Source organism: Geospiza fortis, unplaced genomic scaffold (genome assembly GCF_000277835.1).
Source record: "Geospiza fortis unplaced genomic scaffold, GeoFor_1.0 scaffold66, whole genome shotgun sequence".
In the NCBI taxonomy this organism is placed as follows: Eukaryota; Metazoa; Chordata; class Aves; order Passeriformes; family Thraupidae; genus Geospiza; species Geospiza fortis.
Window position 1 is genome coordinate 2497712 of NW_005054312.1, and position 22081 is coordinate 2519792.

Genomic DNA, 22081 nt, shown 5'->3' on the forward strand with positions numbered 1-22081 from the left:
GAAGGCAACTCCCCATTTGCCTTTAGGGTGCTGTGTGTGCAGGAGACAGACAAGATGCATGAGCCACAAAAAAACATCCAGAGGCTTATGATACTGACTCCCCTCTGCCCCCCCTCACAGATCTCTGCTCAGGAGAGCCGCAGAAAGAAGAAAGAGTATGTGGAATGTCTAGAGAAAAAGTAAGTTTCTTCTTCTCAGTCTTACTTTGAAAAAAGGAATCCTGACCATGCACAGGCCGCCTTTCTAATGTTTTGTCTCTGAATTGCTCAAAAAATACAATTCCTTGCAAGGCTGGATGCCCAGGAGTTTGGTTTGGGATCTTGCCCCTACTCTCCTCCCTCCTAGAAATCCTCTTGCGGGATAAAGATTGGGCAGGAAATTTTGTGTTTCCAACTGCTTCATTTGGCTGGTCCCCTGCAAAAGACAGGCCATTTTGGCTGCCAACAAGGTGGGATTTTGGGTTTCCCCACTAGAAGGTGCCTCTATTTTGTCTGTCCCATAAGTGGCAAGCTGTTGGAGGGTAAAGATCATGGCTTTTTCCCCCTCTCTTCCTATGAAGTTGGACACACAAACACTTGACAGCAAGAAAAACCTTGCATTGCAGTTGTTCCCCACTCTCCCCCACTTCCACTCTGCATTAGCTTTGTTTTTCTCCTTGCAACCTTGTTTTTCTCCTATGTATGGCAGGCCTAACCCAGTCACATGACACTGACTGGGTAGAAAATAACTCCTATGCTAGCAACCCCTAATGCGCATTCCCAGGCAAAGAAGAATGCTGCAATCCAGGCACAAATTCATGTTTCTGTATAATTACTATCTTCTTCCCAGTTACTAACACCATCTGAGATCAGCAAGTGGAAAAAAACAACCCCCAAACCCAACTTTAATTAACTCTTCTCCCGGATGCTATTTATCTTCTCTAGTTGCACAGAAATGCTCAATTAAAGCAGATGATTCAAGGGGCCTCAGTGTGCATGAGTACGTCCAGGCACCAGAGCACGTCACCTCCAGCTAGTGTCCCATATGGGGACCTTCAAGCCGGGGCTGGGGAGCTGGCTGACCTCACTTAAAGGGCAGGTCCAGGGCGTTTGGTGCTGGGGCCTCCTCCCCAGATGTGGCTGTGGTGCCTGTATGTACTAAGCAGTTTGTTACGCTAGAGCATTGCTATGACAGATGGCTTTCAAACAATGCCAGGTTTAAATGTGAACCAAAAGCAGCATTCAGCGATTTTTTTTTTTAATAGAACATGTCTTTGGTCAGCTTGGCTTACTAAAAAGTGGTTTGTCAAAGCCTGTACTTGGGCCCTTCCCCATTCAATTTGACACTTTTGCTGGAAGCCCAGTTTTTGCACGGAACGCCTGGTTCAAAGGCTGTGCTGCAAACCTCCAGCAGGATCGGGCTGTGTCTCTCTCCGGCTTGCTTTTCTCCCGACCTGGAGGCACTCCCCTTCCCTTGTCCCAGCTGCAGCCCAGCCACTTTCCCGTCGGAAGATGTGGGAAGGAGCCTGCAGGTTCTCTGCTGCCCTCAAGTGCCTGCAGTCGGAGCTGGTCCAGTGTTTGCACAGAACAGCCTGGATTTCACAGCCAGGGTGCAGAGCCCAGGGCAGGTTCTCAGGGAGGGGTTTGACTTTGTTCCCCTCCTCCTTTTTCATGCTTCTTAGGGGGGTTTGGAAGTGATGGAAATGCCTGCATAACTTTGGATCTGTCCTGACTTGACCTGCCTGTAACCAGGTGCTACTATCTCTCCCAACCCTCCGAAGATGCTGAACTAGGAACTGTCACATGTAACTGTCCGCCTGCAGTCTTATCCCTGCTCTACTGGGGCTGGCAGCAGTCAGGTGGGACAAGTAACATTTGATTTCAGGACCATATCTGCAGGTGACAGATGAAGCCACTGAGCCTCCATGCCCCATGAAAAGCAAGAACTCCATTGTCTTAATCTCTCTGGCCTTTGTGACTAACTGGCTATGGGTTTTATTCCCATAGGGTAGAGACATATACAACAGAAAACAATGAACTCTGGAAAAAAGTGGAGACCTTAGAAAATGCAAACAGGTAAGAGGAGCTAGACTTGGCCCTCTGTGGGTAGGGCAGGGTGGGTAGGAAGGGAAGTCAGGAACACTGGAGCAGGGGGACAAGGAGAGAAAAGCAGGCTGCTCCAGCTCCTGCACGGTGCTGCTTGGCCAGGCGCTGCTTTTGAGCCCAGGACGGCAAGGAGGCAGCTGGATTTGGTTAGCGAGCCTGGAATGTTTGTGTTGGGACAAACTGCCAGGACACTCGGCAGCAAGGGGAGGGAGGGAGCGAAGGCATGTTTCCCATATCACTGCGTCCTTCTCCCTGCAATCCTTTGGGCTCATGCTGCCTTCTCCATTCCCCTCCAGGGCTCACTCTGTCTCCAGGGCAGATGCATTAATGGAGGCCCCTCACAGCAGCATCTCAGACCCACTGTTTCTGCTTTTGGGCTCTTCAGAGAAATAAAAGGCCCTGAGCATATTGTGGCTGTTTCAGGTTTCTCTTGAGAAAGCTGAACAGACTCGGTGAATACAGGGAAAGCCCATTCTTCTAATAAAAGTAGAGATCCTAACTCCCACCAAATCCAGGGCAATTCATTGTGCATGTGGTATTCCAGCCCTTTCTCAGCCTCTTTTGGGCAAAGCAAGGCCAAAGAATCTCTGTCTCATCTGCTGCTACTGCTCACCTGAAAGGAGCAAGCTTGTTCCCACAGCCCCAAAGTTCTAAAGTTCTCTCACCCAAGGTTCTGGGTTTCCTCACTCAAAGCTCTGGTGAGCACTTGTACTTCTTATTATGCAGGGCTGGCCCACCAATTACCAGGGGAATTTGTTTCCTTGGAAGCAAATAATGAAGATTTCCACCCTGCAGCGGGGAAGGGCAGCTGGAGCTAGAGGAGAGCCCAGCTCTGCTCCCTCTTACTGGGCACAACAGGTGTGAGCAAGGGCAGGGTAAACTGCAGGGGATGCTTGTCTGTATAGCTCCATTTTTATCAGCTCAAATTGCAGGGGAGAGCCACAGCCAGAGAGCCAGTTCCTCACCCACTCCTCAGCTGCCCTGTCAGCTCATGGAGGACTCCTAAGGGCTTCACTGCACCCCTTCTTCCCATCCACCACATGAGTGCAGTGGCCTTGGCTTCCAGGCCTAACACTGGAGCTGGGACTGGGGCTTGCCAGGCATGGTCTGGCTGAGGTGTGTGAGAGCCAGAGGTCTCCTGTCTGCCAGAGATACAGCTGCTTAGCTGCTGTCATGCAGCTAAGCACATCTTACCCCTGGCCTCTCTGGGAGCCTGGACACTGTCCTAAAAGCCAAGACATTTTAATTTTTCCCCTAAAATACACATTGTGTTCCTTCTAATTGGGTTTGGTTTTTGAGCACTGCCAGTGGGACACTCTGTGCTTCTCTCCCTCCACAAGTACAGGGAGCAAAACAGGATTTGGAAAGGGATAAAGCTGGGAATCTCCTGCAGTCTCCTGGTTCCAGGACCTGGCATTTTATGAAAGCTCAAACATATTTGTGTAAAACAGTCAGTGCTCCCAGAGGGAAAGTCAGCAATAGTCTCCATTTCATAGTATGCAACTCTTGGGAACTGTGCACTCTGTAGTCTCCCTCATCCCAGATTCCTTCACCAGCTCAGTGAAGGGCTCAGTAGCTCTTGGTAACACCTACCACTGTTTTGTATTGTGTGTGCAGATGCCCATGAACAGTTAAATGGGGCAGAGAGACCTTAGCATGTGTTCCAACCAGGGCAGTCAGAGAATTAATTAATTGCTGAACTCAAGATTTGGCTTTGCCTACATTCCTCTGCAGAATTTGCCAAGACTGAAGAAGCTCAAGGGGATCACAACTGTTTCTTATTTCTCTCTCCACCACAGTTTGGGGCACAAGTTGAACTTCAGAGTACGTGTCTCTGAATGAAGTGGGAGCAGGCAAGCCTGTGCGAAAGGTCTGACCTGTCTACAAAGTTCAGCCTCCATGCCAGAGCTTGGTTTTCATGGTATGCTGGCTCTCCACTGCTCTGGGAATTGACTGGCTGGGCTTTCAGGCACCCAGGAGCCCTAAATAATAGTCATTCATAATGGTGGGTAGGTGCAGTGAAGGTGGTGGTGGATCCACTGATAAGACCGTTTTTTGTTTCTTGTTTCCCAAGCCTGTTTGGTCAGAGAACTTAAGCAATATACAGCAAAGGGGAGATACCTGTTTTCACAAGAAGGGAAAACCAAGGTACAATGTGAAGCAGGTAGTGGTATTCTTGACTCACTTACTGGCTTCTACCTCCTTATTAAGTTTTGATATGCATTGTTTCCTATCACAGGACTCTGCTCCAGCAGTTACAGAAGCTTCAGGCTCTGGTAGCTGGGAAAGTCTCCAGACCTTATAAAATGGCTTCCACGCAGACTGGGACCTGTCTAATGGTATAAGCTTCATTTCCATCTTCCTTATTGGCCATGCTTCTTCAGACAGCTTTGTTGATTGCCTGTCTCTGCCCTCTTCCCTGCTGTCCAGCTCTGTTGTCAGTTACATCTGCTCTTTCCTTTTGTTTTATAGTCACCAGAGCTGGGCCCTGTGTCATACATACATCAGTTGTTTATGCAACAACATTAGAATAATTCCTGCATTTTCACTACCTTCTTCTTTGGGCAAAAAAGCACTTTGTTTGCTTTTCATTAGCTATTAGCCATTCAGCAAAAATCTTCAATGAGATTCCATTGTTAATGGGCAGAGTTTTCTTTTGCTGAGCTGGTAATGCTTAATGTTTAACTCAGCAGGGCAGATGAACACTCCAAGTATTCATCCCAGTGGGCATTACCTTGTGTTTATCAGCAAGAAATGGCATCTGTTCTTGATATGCCTGCACATAGGCTTTGTTAAATCCATCTGGAATTCTCTTTGTCCTTTTGACTAACCATAATAATTCAGGGTTGTCTGTTGTTTTGGTAATCCCCATTTGCCTCATAGTGGAGGATCATGGTTAATAAATATTGGCTTCATTGAGGAGTTTTAGAGCATTCCAGTGTGTAGCCATAAATAGAACAAATTGCTTAATCTTCATATCTTTTTTTTTCTGGGGAAAATTTATGGTCCATAGTAAAAATATAATCTTCACCCCTGTGATGTCTTTGTAGGATTGTCATAGTAGCTGCTTGTGACAAATTTGTCAGTTAGTTATCTATATCTTGTTATCACTTCTGTACTGTTAGCAGTCACAAAATACAAACAGATGGTGAGGTACTTGCCCCACTTTCTCAGCATCCTCAGTGTCCTGAGGGATTGTTTTTTGGTCCTGGTTCAATGAGTTTCCTTGGTTCCAGGGCCCCTGCTCTGTAATTTCAAGCACTTTCTCCTTTCAAAATCTGCTCAACCTTTTGCTACTCTTTGCTGCCCCCTTGTCAGACCAGATTTTAATGACTGTCTTTTTTTGTCCCTGCTCTCTGTCTTCATTCCCAAGTTCTTTCCACATTTTTGGGTGTGACCCAGCTGAGCCCAGTGACTCATTGCTCCTTAATGCAGCAGCTCATCAGAGCACCCCTGGCTCCAACAATTCTTCAATGCTACTACCTGGAATAAACAATTTTAGAAGAGGTGCCTTGCAGACAACCCCTGTGCTAAAGGCTGATATAATATCTAATTTAGCTTCCCAACAATGTCCTGTGTCTCCTTGCTGTTCCCTTTGTTGCAGGCATCCCAGCCCACACACCCACTCTGACTTCCTAGCTTTGAAGCATTCCAAGAATTTGTAATTTGCTTTTCTATCTTTGACCAGTTCCTTTCATAAGCCTCTGTGTTCTCATTTTCCATTTTTAAATACAGCATTCCTTATCATGACAGATATGTAGAATCATTGTGTCTTGCAGCATGGGAGTGGAGCAGGCCACCCTTCTTCTTTAGCCCTGTGTCATTGCTCCTGAATATTTGTACTGCCACTCCTTGAAGGCCTCCAGTGGTGAGCAGTCCTCAGCCTCTCAGGCAAACCATTCCAGTGCTATGTTATCTTTCCCAGATAAAGCTTTCTTGCTATCTCATCTCAATCTTCCTTGCAGCAGCTTAAGCCTATTAGAACTTCTTCTGCCCATTGTGAGCAATATCTGTTTATTCTCCCTTTGGGCAGCTGCATTTTATATATTTGAAAACTCTTGTTTTTGAGCAACTCCCTTCAGTCTGGTCTGCTAAATCACCATGATTTCTTCAGTTTTCCCTCGAAGGCTGAGTTACTGAATCACTGATTGTTCCCAGAGCTATATTCCAGATTTTCTCCAATGGCCCTGCATCTTCTTGGAAGTATAGGGCCTAAAGCTGGGCATAGTGTTCCACCTGAAGGCCAGTACAAATCCACCAGAAAGCCTGTTCATAATGCTTGGGCTGAGACTTGCCCTTTGCAAAGTAACACTGGCCTGGACCCGTCTTATGCATCAGTTTAACTCCCAGAGCCTCTTCTGTAGGACAGCTGAAACACATAGCCACTGATGTATTTCCTCTGTTAATCACTCCTGCCACCTCAGAGCTCTCAGCACGTTTCCACAATTGTCTGTATATATCTTCCCACTGTTCTCTTGGACCATTTCTTCCCATGGTCAAGATCATTTCAAATTTGAATACTGACCAAAAGCCAGTCTGCTTGTAGTCTCTCCCATCTGCAGATTTGATACAGTCCATCATTTAAGTCAAGCTTAAAAACACTGAATCTTGCCAGATCTGTAACAGATCTCTCTGCTACTCCATCTGCTACTTCCTCACAGTTTAACAGTGAACCTTTGATAAATACACTCTCAGTATGTCTTTTATTTTATTATTAATTTTGCCTTCACCTTTCCAAATGGTTTTGCAGTAGTCTTCTCTAGGTTAATTTCCCTCAATGTTAGGAGGTCAAATAATAAGATGGTCAAAAGCTGTGACATAAATGTTACTCCAAATCAAGGCAAGAGTTACTGTTTTGAACTGTTATAGAGTTTGAACTAGGTCTGAATCAGAGCATCAGAGTTAACCTGAAACAAAACAGTAAAAACAGTGCTGTTTTGCAAAACCCCAGCTGAAAGCCATGTTAAAGCAAGATGTTAAGTATACTGCTCTTTCTCAGCCCAAAAAGCCTGGGTTTTTTTAGAAGGAAAGAACAGACTTTACAGGGCTGGCTCCCTTTTCTCCAAGTTGTGTGTTTGGCTGTGATAATTCCAAGCAACATCCATTCAGAATTTATTTTTTCCTCTGTTTTTGTTGAATAAGTATTCTAAATTCATGTGCCTGATATGACACACTTAGCATCTATGCTGCCTTCATTTAATGTCCTTACTTTAAAGCCAGCCATGAGGAGTCTGGATAATTAAAATCTTTCTTTATATAACATAGTATCCCCATGTTTCTATTTCATCTTCCACATTTCCTGGAATCCACTGGTGGTCAAAATTAACTTGATGTACCAGCTTCTGTGCATTACTTAGGCACGGGTATTCTAAAATAGGTGACTTCTGAAAAGCAGTCAAGCAATTGCTGGCTGTCCCCACAGGCATCCACCCAGATCAAATTTGCTAGTTTATACATAGGTAGTAGAAATCACCAACAGATGCATTGCCTCTTTGGCTGCTCAGTTTGAGCACTGAGCTGGCAGCAGGTAGTTACAGACCATGCATGGTGCATGAGTGTTCAGTAATTTGGCTCTGTACATTTCCCATATGTGCCTTCTTGCTCTGTGCTGGCACTTCCCTAAGCTCTATCGAGTCCCTTATGATCAGCACTGGCATTTCACTCTGAAGCTTCACTGTTACGGCAGAATTTCCAGATAGCTCCAAACCTACCTGAGGGATTTCAGGGGAGATTTCATGTACCTTTCTCCTGTTATCACTGCCTAGTAGCTCTGACTGCTCTGCTTGATAACAGAAGGCACAGACACATGGTCCTGCATACCTACCCATCAAGCATAAATTTAACCTTTCCTAGAATTCTGCATCTTTACTATCAGGTATTAGGCAACTGCAGTTCTGCTGTCATTTCTGTCCTTGCATGGATAGTAGCTTCACTTTGCTCTGTGTGTAGTACCTCACAGATTTCTCCCAGTGGACTTGCTTTCTTTACAGCTCACAACAGGTCCTGCTAAGCCAATGGTCAGGTTCCATTTGGTCCAGGCAAAGTTTGTCGCTTCTGTTGAGTCTCCCTTTTTTCAGCTTGTTTCTCAGCTATGCCTTCCACTATCTGTCCTCTTGCATGTCTCCTAGGACATGCAAGTTCTCACAATTGAACCAGAAATACTCCAAATAAAGCAACAAGAGGAAGTTTCTGGCTTCCCTTCTTGAATTTGCAACAGAGATTAGCACAGCAAGCCCCTTCCCTGTCTGGGGGACCACAGGTACCCAGTTGTCAGTCTGACCAGATCTTCTTACACAGCCTCATGTTGTTGTGCTGTGGGGGGAGTGTTTCTTCATGGCTAGTGGCACTGACTCTGTGCTGATCTCCTTTCTAGGTGCTGGCACTCTGCTTCGTTCTGATCCTGGGATCCCTGATGCCCTGTCTCCCTGAATTCTCTTCAGCATCACAGACCGTGAAAGCAACACCAGCACCAGACATTTACACAACTAGTAAGAGTGAGTCTAATGTGTTCCTCCATTTCAACTTGTCAAACCATTTCCAGCTCTTCTCTCAACACTCCCTGATCAGGCATAGCATCCTCACCTCTGTGCCTTCCCCATATGCTGGGACTGTGGCAAGGGAATTCTCCTAATCTGTTTGTGGTACAAACTCCATAACAGCTCCTTGTTGGGCCTGTTGTCATTCTATGCTAACCATTGTCCCAAAACATGACAAGTGTCAAAGGAAGGAGCATGAGGGAAAAGTCCCAGGACAGAATGGTTGTCTTCTGAAGAGGCTGTGTATCCAGGGGGGCATTTGCTTCATGAAGCTAGGGGGAGGAGGGTATCCTGCACAGTTCACATGGACAAGGCTGGGTGAGCATGTGCTGAAACCACAATCATGACCCACGCCCATTGCAAGAGATCTTGCCCTCATTGTTAACCAATGCTTTCCTTTTTTTCCAGTTCAGTCACGGAGCCTCCTTTTCTATGATGAGGGTGCTGGCTCCTTAGAAGAGAGCTATAGCTCCTTCCTAACCATGGACCATCCTGAGGGGTGGGAAGTCAAAAAAAGGCAGTCTGAAGAAGGAAGGCCTCATCTGGCCAGGACACATGAGACAGCTAAATATCTGAGCAAAACCCAGGGGGGTCCTGACGAGAACCAAACTGACCCAACTCTCAGCCACCTCAAAGAGCAGTTCCGTGAGAGGTAAGCAGGTGGGGCCACCTTCTGAGCCCAAAACTCAGCACAGTGTCTAGGGGTAAGCAGCAGGCACATCTGTACCCTCTGCTGCAAGCTGAAGACAGCTAAGCCACCCAGGACAGGCAATCAGCTTAGAGCCGTGGCTGGAGGAGGCCAGTGCTGGCAGGGAGCATAAGAACAAGTGCAACAAGTTCATTTTCTAGAGCAAAAGTTTGTCCATTAAGCAGTGTCCCACTTGCATAAAGATGTGGAAGGCTGGATGACTCATATGGTCCCAGGTTTGTGTTCCATTTAGTGCCCTGGGGAAGGAGTTCATCCTGGTCAGAGCAAACTAGCTGGGCACACAGAGAGGTGGATTTGCATAGGAGGCTACAATGAACCTTGACTGATGCCTTGTCTTTTCTTTTCCTCAGGGAGACAAGCTCCAGTGAGACAACTGAATTCTTGTAGCAGCTGCTGGACCTCAAGGCCTCATCTGTCTGATTGCAGGATTCCCTCCTCACCAAGCAACTGAGGGGACTTGGCAGGAGAGGACACTGCATTTAGACACTCCTAAACTGGCCTTGGGTTCAGCTCCTCCCCTTCCCCATTGTCCCCATTAGTGCTGATCTCTCTGAGGGGAGTCACAGGACTGCCAGAACCAGCAATAAGTGTCTGGAGAAGCCCTGAGACTCCCTCTTCTCTGGCCTTACCTCCTGCTTAAATGAGCACTACCCTATGGATGTGGGCTCACCTTGGAGAGGAGGGAGATCAGAGGAAGCCCATAAACTCTTCAGCTCACTCCCCAAAGCCTCCAGACCAAGGGGGCTGTCCCCACATGTGTAGGTCTTGGCTACATCAGATGCACCTGAAGGAGAGAGAAAGTGCTGGATTTACTGTCCTGCTGAGGGTTTTAGGAGTGGGTGATGCTGGTGCTGGAGAGATGGCTCTGGAGAGTTTGAGCTCATTCCTTGCCTTTCATATGTTAGTATATTTCTGCTTCCATTGAGAGAAAACCTAGTTCTTCCTTGCTCTAGTTTTCTCTTGATGGACATGCCTACGTAACTTCAACACCAACTATCTGCAAAGATCTGCACACAAACGGAGTAGGGGAGAGAGATCCCAGACAGATAAATCACCATAAAAATTAGCCAGCAGCTTCTGGGTAACCAGAGCTCTGAAAGAGAGAGCAATTTTCCCTCACAATCCACTTCTCCCCACCCTTAGCACCCCTGTTTTGGCAGGGGTGGTATTTTTCTTTCTGTTCCCAGCTTGGGCCCTACAGTGCAGTGCTAGCCAGGTCAGTGGTCTTCTCACTTTCCATTCTGCAAGCCTCCCCCTTTGAGAGTGAGTGAGAAAAACACATTCCCATAACCCAACCCCTATCCCAGCTCTCCATCCCTGAATCTGCTTCATGCCTAATGGGGTCTTAGGAACCACCAAGGAGAGCTCTACAACCCATTGGAGGGCTGTCAGATTAGCCATCATTCCCCTCACATCCTCTGTGTGCACAATAGTGTTGTGAAAGCCACTGAGGACATACTGGCATTTCTGGAGACAGGTACATCTGACAGGAAAGAGGTGGTATGTTGGAATTGGCCAGGGTCACCAAAGACATTTTTAGACCTCTTCTTTCTAAATGCTGACAGCAAAGATAGCAAACTCTTACCACACCACCTCTCAGGCCAGCCTTGCCAAGTTTGGTGTTGAAGTGATATCATCTCAAGCCTATGCCATTCTCTTTAGCACCCAGGCACCCATTTCTGACCCTTCTTCCTCTCCAGCAGAAGTCCTGCAAAAAGGCAGAAGTGTCTCCTCACTCCATTCCCTCAGCTGCCATTTGATGGAAGGACAATGTGGGACATGAGTGTCGGAGATCTGGGATGTGGCAGGTTGCCCCATGTGTAACACGGGAGTCCCTGTGCACTCTGCCAGGTCTCACAGCAGGCTCCTCTTCTGCTTGTTTCTCATCAAGCACCCTCGACTCACTCTGCACTGCCCCAGCCTCTCCTCTTCCCCCCAGACTGGGAGTGGAGAAGGCTCCCTTTAGAGGAAGGATGGGATGGCTCTTGCTCAAGGACTAAGAGGTGAGGGAAGAGCCCTCACATCCTTCTTTTCTCCCTATTGAAAATTGGTTTTGCCCCTCCAAGTAATTTAGGAAAATTTGGACACAGCTGGCTGCAATCATGCATGCATGGCCAGTGGGGTGATGAAGAGGAAGGCTTTCAGCATTGCTCTGCTCTGCCCACACTGGTCAGCAGATACCACTGCATTCCCCATTCTCCACCTCCACCCCAGCACAAAGAACCACTGCCGGGCCCAAGCACACCCTCCTCCACCCCAACACTTCCACTGAGCATGTCCCCATGCCTCCCGCTCCCACCGTTGTACAGAGATCAAGAGCAGAACTCGTTTGTACATAATGAAACTTATTTTGTATTATTGCCGATCCCTTAAGATATTGTATTTTGGAGACTCTGAGATCCTATTTTCAGTATTGTATTTTATTAAGAATTAGTGCGGGCTTGGCATCTATGAACTTCTTTCTTGTAGCAGCTCACTTTCCACTTATACTCCAGCAGCTGCTTCTTCCCTCTTAATTTTTTTTGTGGTTTTTGTTTTGTTTTGTTTTGTTTTCAAGCCACCCTTTCTCCTCCTTCTATCACTTGCTCTGCATTTGCTTTATGAAGCAAAATAAAAATAAAATAAAAAGATGCAGCATCAGCCCTGGGTTGACAGGTGCTTTCATTGAAGCATGGTTGTCACACCAGCCCACATCACAGCTCTTCACCTCCTGCTCCCTCTCCTGCTCCCTGGCCATGTGCAACTTGGTTCAGTACTGGGACTTCATGCTCCATGTCAGGGGCTAGAAACAAACTTGCATGTTTTATTTCCAGCAGCACTGTCATTGTAATTTCTTCTGCAGTTCTGAACAAGTCAGAACTCTTCTGCCTCAGTTTCTTTTCCCCCCTCGAAATACCACTATCATCTTCTTGGAAGGAGAAAGATCATGGAAGAAAGTACATGAGAAGCAAAGAGCTACTTCAATGAAGAGGCTGTGCAGGGGTCTGTACAACAAAGACATAGCTCATAGCATGATGTCCTATCCTGTCTGAACAAATACCTAAATCTTTTCATTAACTCTAAAAGCAGAGCAACTGCACTCAAATGGGGAACGACCTGGGTCCTGGCTGTCTGTCAGCCTGTACCTCTGACAGTCCATTTACACTTGCAAAAACGGATAGGTTTTGTCCTGATTGTGTGTGAAACACAAAGTAACAGGGTCTAGAAAACAAATTTTCATTTTCTAGCAGGCTTCAAGTGGGTTCATTAGAATTTGGCCATTGAAGCAAGTCCTTGGAGTCAGCCCTCCGTGTCTGGAAGGCAGCCTAAACAGGAGTGCCTTTCAAAGATGCTATCCTCTGGCTGGGCTGGTAGAGCAGGACTGTGCCACAGCAGAATGTAAGGCTTGGGGCTTACAAAAGTCTCTTTCTGCAGATTATAATTTCTTTGTGGAGAGGAGTAAAGCTATTGCCTCGCTGTTTTGACTGAGCTGGCCATTGAACAGCATCTGGGAGAGACGGGAGCTCTCTCTTCTGAGCCAGGTCTGTACTACCAACAGGGAGTTTGATGTGTGATCCATGGCAGGTTAGTCTGACATGGTTTTGTAGACCCATGCAGAGCTCCCTTCCCCCTGCCCACCCACCAATGCAAGGAAATGCCTGACCTTGCCCTGCAGTTTCTTCCTGGGTCAGAACTAGTTGTGAGTTGAGAATCTGATGTTTTCCCTGCAGTACCTCATCCAAAAGCACCTCCTAACCCTGTGTCAGTATGATGCACCTTCCCCCACTATGGGGTGGGGCTGCTCCCTGCACTCATCAGATTTCACCCAGAGGAAGGGCTCAGCCCTGTTTTGCTCAGCCCTGTGAAACTTCACACAGCCCTTTGGGAATTGCCTTCCAGGGAGATTTTGGCCTGCACCCCTCATAGACACTCCAAAACAGATGCAAGAGGGAAGCTCTTAAAAGGATGAGTTTTCAGGCTTTGGCTCCTTTAACACAGCCAGACCAATCAGAGCCTTTCCATCAGGAGAAAATTTCCCTTCATCTTGACAAATCCTCCTAATTCTGCAGTCTACCAGATATCTCTGAGCTGCTCAAAGCAGACACATTAGGATCTTTTGATCCCCGCTATGCCTCCCAAAATGCACCAGCCAATCACACCTACCAATTTGGCTACAGCAACTAATTAGAGCAGATTGAGAGAATTAGCAGAGCAAGAGTCACCTTCTTTACAAGTCACCTTCAGCCTCACTCAGTTGTGTTTGGTCTGCTCCAAGTGCCCCAGCTGAGCTCTGCCACAGCAAGCTGGGCTTCTGTCAGGGTCACATTTCTCAGAAGCCTCTGCACTGTCAATTCATACAAGCCCTGAACAAAAAAATGCTAACAGAACATGGACTTTGTTTTTCAGAGACAAATTATTCCCGATTGTTCTGTTACCAGGCCAATTAAAAACAACAAAAAAAGATAAAATACTTAGGTTTTGTGGCTTGCTGCTGCCAAAAGGGTTACTGGCAGTGCATGGTAGCAGCCTGGTGGGTATGTTTTGTTTGTTTCAGAAGGATATGGGCTGTTAGGGCTCTCGGGAGAGTATCCATGCTCTCCAAGCCTTGCATGATCCCTCTTGCTGTTCCTTCTTGGGAGTTGTGCTAGCAGTTGTCTCACATATCCGTCAAGGGATAAACAGGCTTTGTTCCCGCTACCAGGCAAGAAGCCTGGGCTTTTGGACAACTTCTGGGGAAAATGGGGCAGTTGCACCCATCCCCCAGGTGCTTATGGGGCTTAGCACCTGGATGGACACTGACTCGGCCTGCCTCAACAAATCTGTGTTGATTTTCTAATCTGGCGGCTGAAATGGGGCTTAGAGGTGAGCAGGGTGGAGGTTTTTCTTGTGCGCAGGGAAGACGACTGTACCTTCACAGAGCTTTACTCACTAGAAATGCTGCTTCCTAGAAAGCTCATGCCCTGCCTACGCCTGCAAAAACAAGGATGGGGTGTGTATGGTAAATACCATTATGCCTTTGCACTGTCCCACATGCCCACACAGAAGGAAATCAGGGCACAGGAGAGGCACATTCCTGTGTGTCCCCTGGTTACACAGGTAAGCACCAGGTAAGCAGGTGACTTGGCTCAGCTGAAGGGTGCCAGGAGGACAGGACTGACCCAATCCTACTGTCCAGCCCCATCATCCTCAGGCAGCATCTGCCTGCTCTTCCCAAGTCTTCAGGGAGCTCCAAGTGAAGGGTGACCCCATTCATGAGAGAAACATGAAACATCCAGCAGAGTCAGGTGGGCAGAGAGAGATGCAGAAGTCTGTGTGATCCATTACATCACCTCATGCAGGCATATCCTGATATGTCTCCTCCAGACGAACAAAATCTGGCCTGCCCTGCCTGTATGACAGCTATATAACCTGGCATGTGGGTAGAAAGTTAGAAATCCCCTGTTGGCAGATTCTCCCCACAGGAGGGTTTCTGTGGAGCAAGAAACCAGGCCCCTTGGGAATGCAGGAGGCACTTACTGTCCAGGCCTTTACTCTGACTTGACCAAAGGTGCTGTTAGTTCAGGGCTCTGCTGTGCCTGGCTCAGGGGTCTCCTGTGCCTGCAATAAGGGTCTCTGCTTCCCACCCTGAAGCTCCTTTCCTATGGCGTTGACACAAACACCAGTGAGAAATGCTCTGCCTTCCTTCCTACCTGGAAGTCTCAACCCTGCTCTCACCCAATTTCCTATTTGTCTCCATCCCTGACTGGTCATCCACTTCCTCAGCCTGGTGGCCACAAACTTCTTTAACCATAAAGGACAAGACAGATGTTTCCCAAAATTCCCTGGGAGCAAGAGGGAACCAGCATTTTGCATCCCCTGTAGCTCCTCTGGGGAGCTCATCTTTGTCCTGCCCTGACAGCCCAGCTGGCAGAGATGAAGGTGGCTCCCATATTCCATGGCAACAGAGGCTCCCTAGGCCAGGAAGAGCCCAGGGCAGAAAGAGAAGCATCTCACTGTGGGTGGTGAGAAGAACAGGTGCCATGGGGTACCTGCTGCTTCTCCCTTTCCATAGCCTGCTCCCAGCCTCTGTGGGCAGCAGGAGGACATGGAGCAGGGCCATGCATCCATGCAGGGAGTGCTGGCAAGCTCCCAAGCAGGTCTGTGTCCCTGCAAGGGAGGATGAAGCTGCTTGCCCCGGGCCAGCTGTGCTTGTGCAGTGCTGCTGGGGGAGGGCTCACCCCGCAGCACTTCAGCTTTCAAGAAGAACAAAACCCCTGTGGGGGCTGGAGGGGCTGAGTCACACAGTGAGGAGGGTGGGGGCTCCCTGCCAGTCACGATTCTGTGGAGGAGTGGGTTTGGGGGCTGTTGTGCCCCTGAGAGAAACAAATCCCCCAGGAGTGCAGCCAGAGAGAGATATCATTGTGACTTTTAGAGCCAGACAAAGGTTCAGTAACTTGAACTGGAGGTGCCAGTGGGCTGTGGTTACCAAGAAAAGACACAGCACTTCCTCAGCCCCTGCTGCTTCCCAGGTTGGGGTGAAAAGTGGCATGGGAACATGCTGTTCCACAGCACCCTGCAGCAGACGTGCCACAGGGCCATATGGAGGTAATGAAGAGTGCTGGCACGAAGGATGAGATGCTCCTGATGACTTCCATGGTGATACAACAGAGCAGGTTGAGGACAGGTTCCTGCCCCCATCATGCCAGACTTTCATGGGAAAACACTGGGATTACAGGTGACTGCAACGTGCTCTTCATGCAATACACGATTGTAGGACCTTGCCATGACGCAGGGGATGGCTCTTATAGACAGGAACTTTGAATTTTCCAGGGCCTAGCAGGTAAAGGCACAGCATGTGAATCTGGGACAGAACAAATCAGGCACATATGGGAGCTTTGTAGGGATCTCTTAGCCCAGCTGACATCCACAGCATGAGGGTGGGCTTGGACTCGGGTCACAAAGTCCAGCTGCAGCCTGGGACGAATAAATGATGCAACTTTTCTGATGTATGTGGGCAGAGAATAGAAGGTCGTTTCTACCTCTGGATGCCAAGATTGGAGAAAAATTGACTTGAATAAGGAAAAATCAGGAATAAAATAGCCTCCTAAGTGGTAAGGAGCTGAATGAGCCAACCGGAAAGATAGAGGCCATGCTACAGCACCACCTCTGCTCAGATGGGTACCACTGCCCACAGCTGGGGACCCTGTCCCTGAACAGATGTCATCCATGGTGGATGATTGGATATAGCAGCAGGTACTTTGCTCTGCTGGGGTTGCTGCTGTCATGCAGTTTTCCAGGCTACCTGACTTCACCTGACAGCAGGTCTGGTTAAGACAAGTGACCAAGACCCAGCTCCCTGAGCAGCCCTTGCAGGCAGGCAGATGCCAGCTGGACTGCGGGCAGAGAGGGGCAGCTGAGTTGCCACCCTCCTCTGCCTTCCCAGACTCTGAAGAGTTAAGTGCCAGTTTCAAGTGTCTCTAAGGTGACACCAGGCTGCCTGCTGGATGCAGCTCCCCGCAGCCCCCTCCCCACGCACACAGCACACACTCATGCTCACTTTCTGCTTTGTCTTTTGAGAGCTGTTCCAGGCTTTGTTCACAGGCACTTTCCTTTCTGCCTACCTTTCCCTGCTGCTCCCGCTCAGCTGCTGCCACTGGGGACAGTGACGGATGTGCCTGGCTCCAGAGGGACCTTGCAGAAGGCAATCCAAGCTCTTTTTCACTCATTTGCAAGCATCGCTATCCCTGGACTGTGCCTCTTCAGTGAGCGCTGTGCTCCCCACTGCTCTCACAGTGCCAGCGCCTCCGAGGAGCAGCACCAACATCTCCAGGTGTGTGTCAGATATTCCTCCGCTTCAGTGGCAGGGCAGTAGAGACAGCAGGAGGCTGAGCTGCTGCGTCTGAGCTATTCAAGCTGCTATCAAGAGGCCAATAAATAACTGCAAAAAGTTGGACACTGTTTTTTCTCGTGCTTGTGCTCTCTCAGGGAGCTACGCCTTGCTGGAATTGTCCCACGGCCCTGGGGAGGCGAAGCGGAGCAGCACTGTGGGACTCCGTGGGACAAGACCAGGCTGCCCAAGAAGTTCTGGGGGCAAAGTGGGACTCCTTGCCTAGAGAGACACCTCACTCCAGCATGGCTGAAGGTCCCGGGAGCTGGAGAGACTTCTCCCCTGCCAGGAGTGATGCTGAGGTGGCCAGGGGAGCGACAGCAAACTTCCAGGGAGCAGCAGATACAGAGAGCACTGGACAAGCACAACGCTTGGGCCTCCGCAGCATGGATCCAGCTTGGGAGGAGATGAGAGGGGCAGTGGCCGTGGCGGAGGTGGAGGAGCAGTTCCTGCACTTGGCCATCAGAAAGCAGGTCTCCTACAGGTAGGAACGGCTGGGTCTCCAAGTGTCAGGGATGCACTTGGGCACTGGGGTGGCCTGTCACTGAGGCATCTCCCTCTCGTGGGGTCAGAGCTGTCTCTTTCCACTGACTACCAGCACATTCCAGAAACCATCTCAGCACAGAGACAAGGCAACCAGTTATTCCAGTCCCTCCCATTGCATGCAACAGCCACCTCTGCGGTGGCAGTCTCATTACCACCTTTGCAGATCCCCTTATTTTCCTTCTACCCAGCTCCCCCTTCCCATCCTGGGACTGTGATGCCTCCTAGGCAGTGGTCTGGGCCTTTTGAGAGGACCTTGCAGCAAGAGGAGATCTGTCCTGGCTTTTGGTGTGACTCCTCTGTTGCAACTCCTGTGCTTTCCCACCCTTGCTATCACCAAGCAAAGCTGGCAGAGGTAAAGAGTGGTTCTCACAGCTCCCACGGGGCTTATGGGAGCCACTGCCTGGTGATACCCAGGTGAGCTCCTGTTCCCAACTCCAACCATAGTGCCCGAAATCCTGCTTGGGTCAGTATGTCCAGGACTTCAACTCCATTCTTCTGTCACAACAAATAAGGTCTGCTGTACTACCCTGTCCTTTCTTTTGCTAGGAGGGTGTTTAAGCCCTTCTATGATTTACTACTCCCCATCTTTGCAGAATGGCTCTCAGGTGTAAGTGAGGAGAAATCCTTTGACCCTGCACATGCCCAGACTGGACATGAGCATTGCAGGACTGACCCTGGACTGCTGTGAGAGTCTGGGACTGAGAGGAAGAGCTGAAATCTTACCACTCTCCAGATTTGGCTTGGCACAGAGATGTCTGTGTCCTTCTGAGCTCCATGTCACCATGTCATGCCACGCTCAGCAAGTGCCACATAGTTTACAAGCAGGTGGAAACCTGACATGGAGGATCTTGGTGCCATGCCCACTGCCACGGCAGACAGAGGCAGGATGAGCTGTCCCACCTCTGGTCTGGGCCTTGGGGACCCTGGGGTGCAGAGCTCTGCCAGGGGGAAGATTTTGGGCAGGAGCCGTCGGTCAAGGCCCCCCCACCTGCACTCCCATATATACAGCAGCCCTTTCTCCCCCCTTGCAAGGGCTTCAGTGCAAGCTGTGAGCAAATTGCTCTCTAATACTGCAGTAATGGGAACTAATGGGAAAACTTATTAGTGCCTGCAGAGCAGGAGGGGCCTCAAAGCTGAGTCATCCCCAGCACTTGTTATTCGTGTGGTGGGTGGCAAGCAGAAGCCAGGGTGGCAGAGACCTCCCCAGGTACCCAGTGTCCCTAAGCCTTGCCACAAGCTGGGGCAACACACAGCCCTCCTGGTTCTCATTCTGTACCCAGGGCTGCTCACTGGGGCACCAGACAGAGCTGTGAGGGTCTCTGCCCTGATGGCATAGAGGATGAGGAATTACTGTGCCAAGCAAAGAAGGATTTTCTCCTCTTAGCTGTCTTCTCCAGATGTGCACAGTGCATTTTGTGAACAGATTAGCCAGCTGCAATTTTCCAGCCTCCCCAGGGCAGGAAGGGACCATATTGCAACCTAAATTATCAGCCTGAATTTGTTCTGGAATTATCCAAGGTTGCTAGGGATTTTATACAACCTGCCCAACCTACCCCAGCCACCCCAAGCAAGTGGCTCAGTTGACATGTTCCAGCCTGTGCTACCCTTACACAAAGCCCCTCTGTTCTACACAACCCTCACAAGGGGTCTCTTTGCTAGGGACTTTGCCCTGTCCAATGCAGGCTTTGCAGAAGGGATGATTCTGAGAGGTTGGAGGGAATGCTGCAGCAACCTGCACACCAGGAGCAAAGGAAGAAACGGTGCTTGGGATGAGCTGCTTCCTCCACCCTGTGTTTTGGATGGCCAAGCAAAGGGAGGAAGAAATGGGAGAGGAAGTGTCTGGGGGTGGATATCTGCTTTTTCTCTCCTGTGACACCCATGTAGTTTTGGGTCTGGCTGCTTCCTCAGGCAGGTCAGGTGGTGATGGAACTGTTACCCAGAGGTGGGCTAACCTTCCATCATGTGCCCCTCCTGCAGCATGGAAAGTCCTAGGGGACCGACAGAAATTCCCTTGCTGTGCTGTCTAGCTCTGGAGACACTGAACCCTGGTACAGAGTTTGGAAGACCTTCTCCACGAGCTGTGGGCATCACAATTATCCTCAATGTCAGCTGAAGGTTGGAGGCCCCAGTCCCCTTGCTGCCAACCTACCTGCTCCTGCTGGGACCCATTAGTCATCACGAGGGGCAGGTGGCATAAGCTGCTATATAAAGCTTTTGAAATGAGCAGAAATTATATTAATCCCATGGAAATAAAGTTCCTTCCATAAATAGCTGCCACGGTGTATGGAGGCGCCTTGAGCAAGTGGAAGAGAGCTCGGCACTCAGGTTATATTTAGGGCTTTGAGTAGCAGTTTCGTGCCAAACTTATTAATGATGCTGGCTTGTGACCAGATTTCCACATTCTGGGACAATTTGCGCAGTAGGGAGGTCCTCTGCAATACCAGAAGGACCCAATGCCCTCTGTCACCACAACAAACCCAGAGCAAACACCAGGGTTGTGTGCCTCAATCTCCAGACAGTCACTTCGGCCAAGGGGAATCCAAAGTCAGCTCCTGCTTGCCTTGAGTGTCTCCACCAAGGTTTTGTGGTGGGGCAGGATCATCTCTAGCTCCCAGAGTGGGATAGTTCCAGTGGCAATAGGGCAAGCTAGAGGCTGGCAGAACTTTGCTGTAGAGAAAGCTGACCTGGAGCCAGAGAGGCCTGGGACAAGTGGTGGCAGGTCACAGCAGCGCCCTGCAACCCCTCCTGAGCAGTTGTGGGCTCCCTCTCTATTTCATCATTGCTTTCGGGGTGATACTTGCAGCAGTAACCTTTGTCACAGCCACTGCACCCAGCAACCCAGTCGGGAGGGGTGTTTACCCAGAAAGGAAACCACAAGTGCACAAAAGCTCCTGTACGAGCTCTCTGCAGGCTCTGCCAGGTCGTACTCTTTGGCTCTCGGTCACTTTCAGAGGTAGCGCCCAGACCAGCCCACACACCAGAGGGCTCCACACAGCCATCTCTGGCAGCGGGAAGGGGGGTCCTGTGTCCCTCTGTGCTCCCCCAGCCAGCTCCCGTCCCCGCTAGGGAGATGTGAGGCACCTCGGCAGTTCAGTGTGGTCCCCGGCTGGCAGATAGGATGCAGCTAATGCAACTCACAGGCTGTTCTGTGCCAGGGAGCTAAATATAACCCGCAGAGTGGAGCAGAGGGGGCTGCTTTGTAATGTAAATAGCAAGGGAGCGTGGTCATAGAGCAGGCAGGCCAGAGGGGAGAGCTGGCAGGAGCTGCTGGAGAGAGGGAGGTGGGAGCCCTGAGCAGCCCAGGGGAAGATGGTTGCAACTCTCTGCTGTCTTCTCTTCCTTTTGTCTTCAGATCTGGACTCTGGATGTTTGTAAAGTCTCAGGACAGCCTCGGCAGTGCAGGGGCTGAGGAAGAAGGAAAGGAGAGCCTCCACTGTCAGCACGGAGAGAGAGACAGAGAGGCGATCTCCTTCCTCCAAGTCCTGCCTGCTGGCCTTTTAATCGTGTTAGCCCTGCTCTGCAGAGCAGCATAATCAAATTCCCATTCGTTTCCAGCAAGCCAAGCCTGCTCCACTCTGACAGAGGCATCTGTCTCCGCATGCCTCTGTGCAGCAGGGGAGAGGAGATGGGTGGCACAGACAGAGGGAAGAGCTAGAAATGAGCAGGTGGCTCCTCACAGACTTTGGTCAAGGGTGACAAGTGTCTCACTATCCCCTGCCTTGATTCTTTCCAGAACCAGGGACAAGCTCTGCTGGGCCCCATTGTCAGACACAGGCTGTAGTGCATGGCACAGGGGTGGGATGGGGTTGGAGCTGGCATCACCCTGTGCTTGGAGCACAGTGCTGGTGTGCGTTCCCTCTCATTCTGGCTCTCATTCTGGATCTTCCTATGCGCAAGGCAGTGGTGAACTGGATATGGGACCGTGTGTAACAAGAGAGAGAAACATCCAAAGAAGTAATTTTGGAGAAACATTGAGTTTGTAGGTACAGCCTGGCAGTGTGGAGACATACCTGCAGCAGGTCAGAGAGGGATGGCATAATGCAGCTCCAAGCCCGTTCTTAAACCAGGCATACTCCCTGCTTTAAACTGACCCAAGACCCTGCTGCTGCCAGAGGGGATGATCCTGCCCTTCCTCCTGCTGTGGCTTCTCCACATCAGGCAAGCCTGGTCAGCTCTCTGAGGCAGCAGGACACAGCTTCTCTCCCCTGTTTGTCCCCACAACCACAGCTTCAGCCTTGCACGTGGTGTAGGTGTGTTGGGGGACCATGGGGTGGGACTCCCTGAGTAGGCCAGCAGGGAGGTTTTTAGGGGCACTAACCAGGATTAGGGGCAATTCCAACCATGATCCAAATACTGGTGT

General features: G+C 49.6%; 1 protein-coding gene across 1 annotated transcript in view; it reads left to right on the forward strand.

Moving 5' to 3' along the window:
- CREB3L1 (cAMP responsive element binding protein 3 like 1) overlaps positions 1–11969 on the forward strand; it is a 28547-nt gene extending 16578 nt beyond the window's left edge. Inside the window, exons 8-13 of the mRNA XM_031055806.1 lie at positions 121–179; positions 1986–2054; positions 4324–4423; positions 8458–8578; positions 9029–9272; positions 9680–11969. Coding sequence (XP_030911666.1) covers positions 121–179; positions 1986–2054; positions 4324–4423; positions 8458–8578; positions 9029–9272; positions 9680–9716 — 630 coding nt within the window. The 3' untranslated portion in view covers positions 9717–11969. The remainder of the gene's footprint in view (positions 1–120; positions 180–1985; positions 2055–4323; positions 4424–8457; positions 8579–9028; positions 9273–9679) is intronic.
- The last annotated feature ends 10112 nt before the right edge of the window (positions 11970–22081 follow it).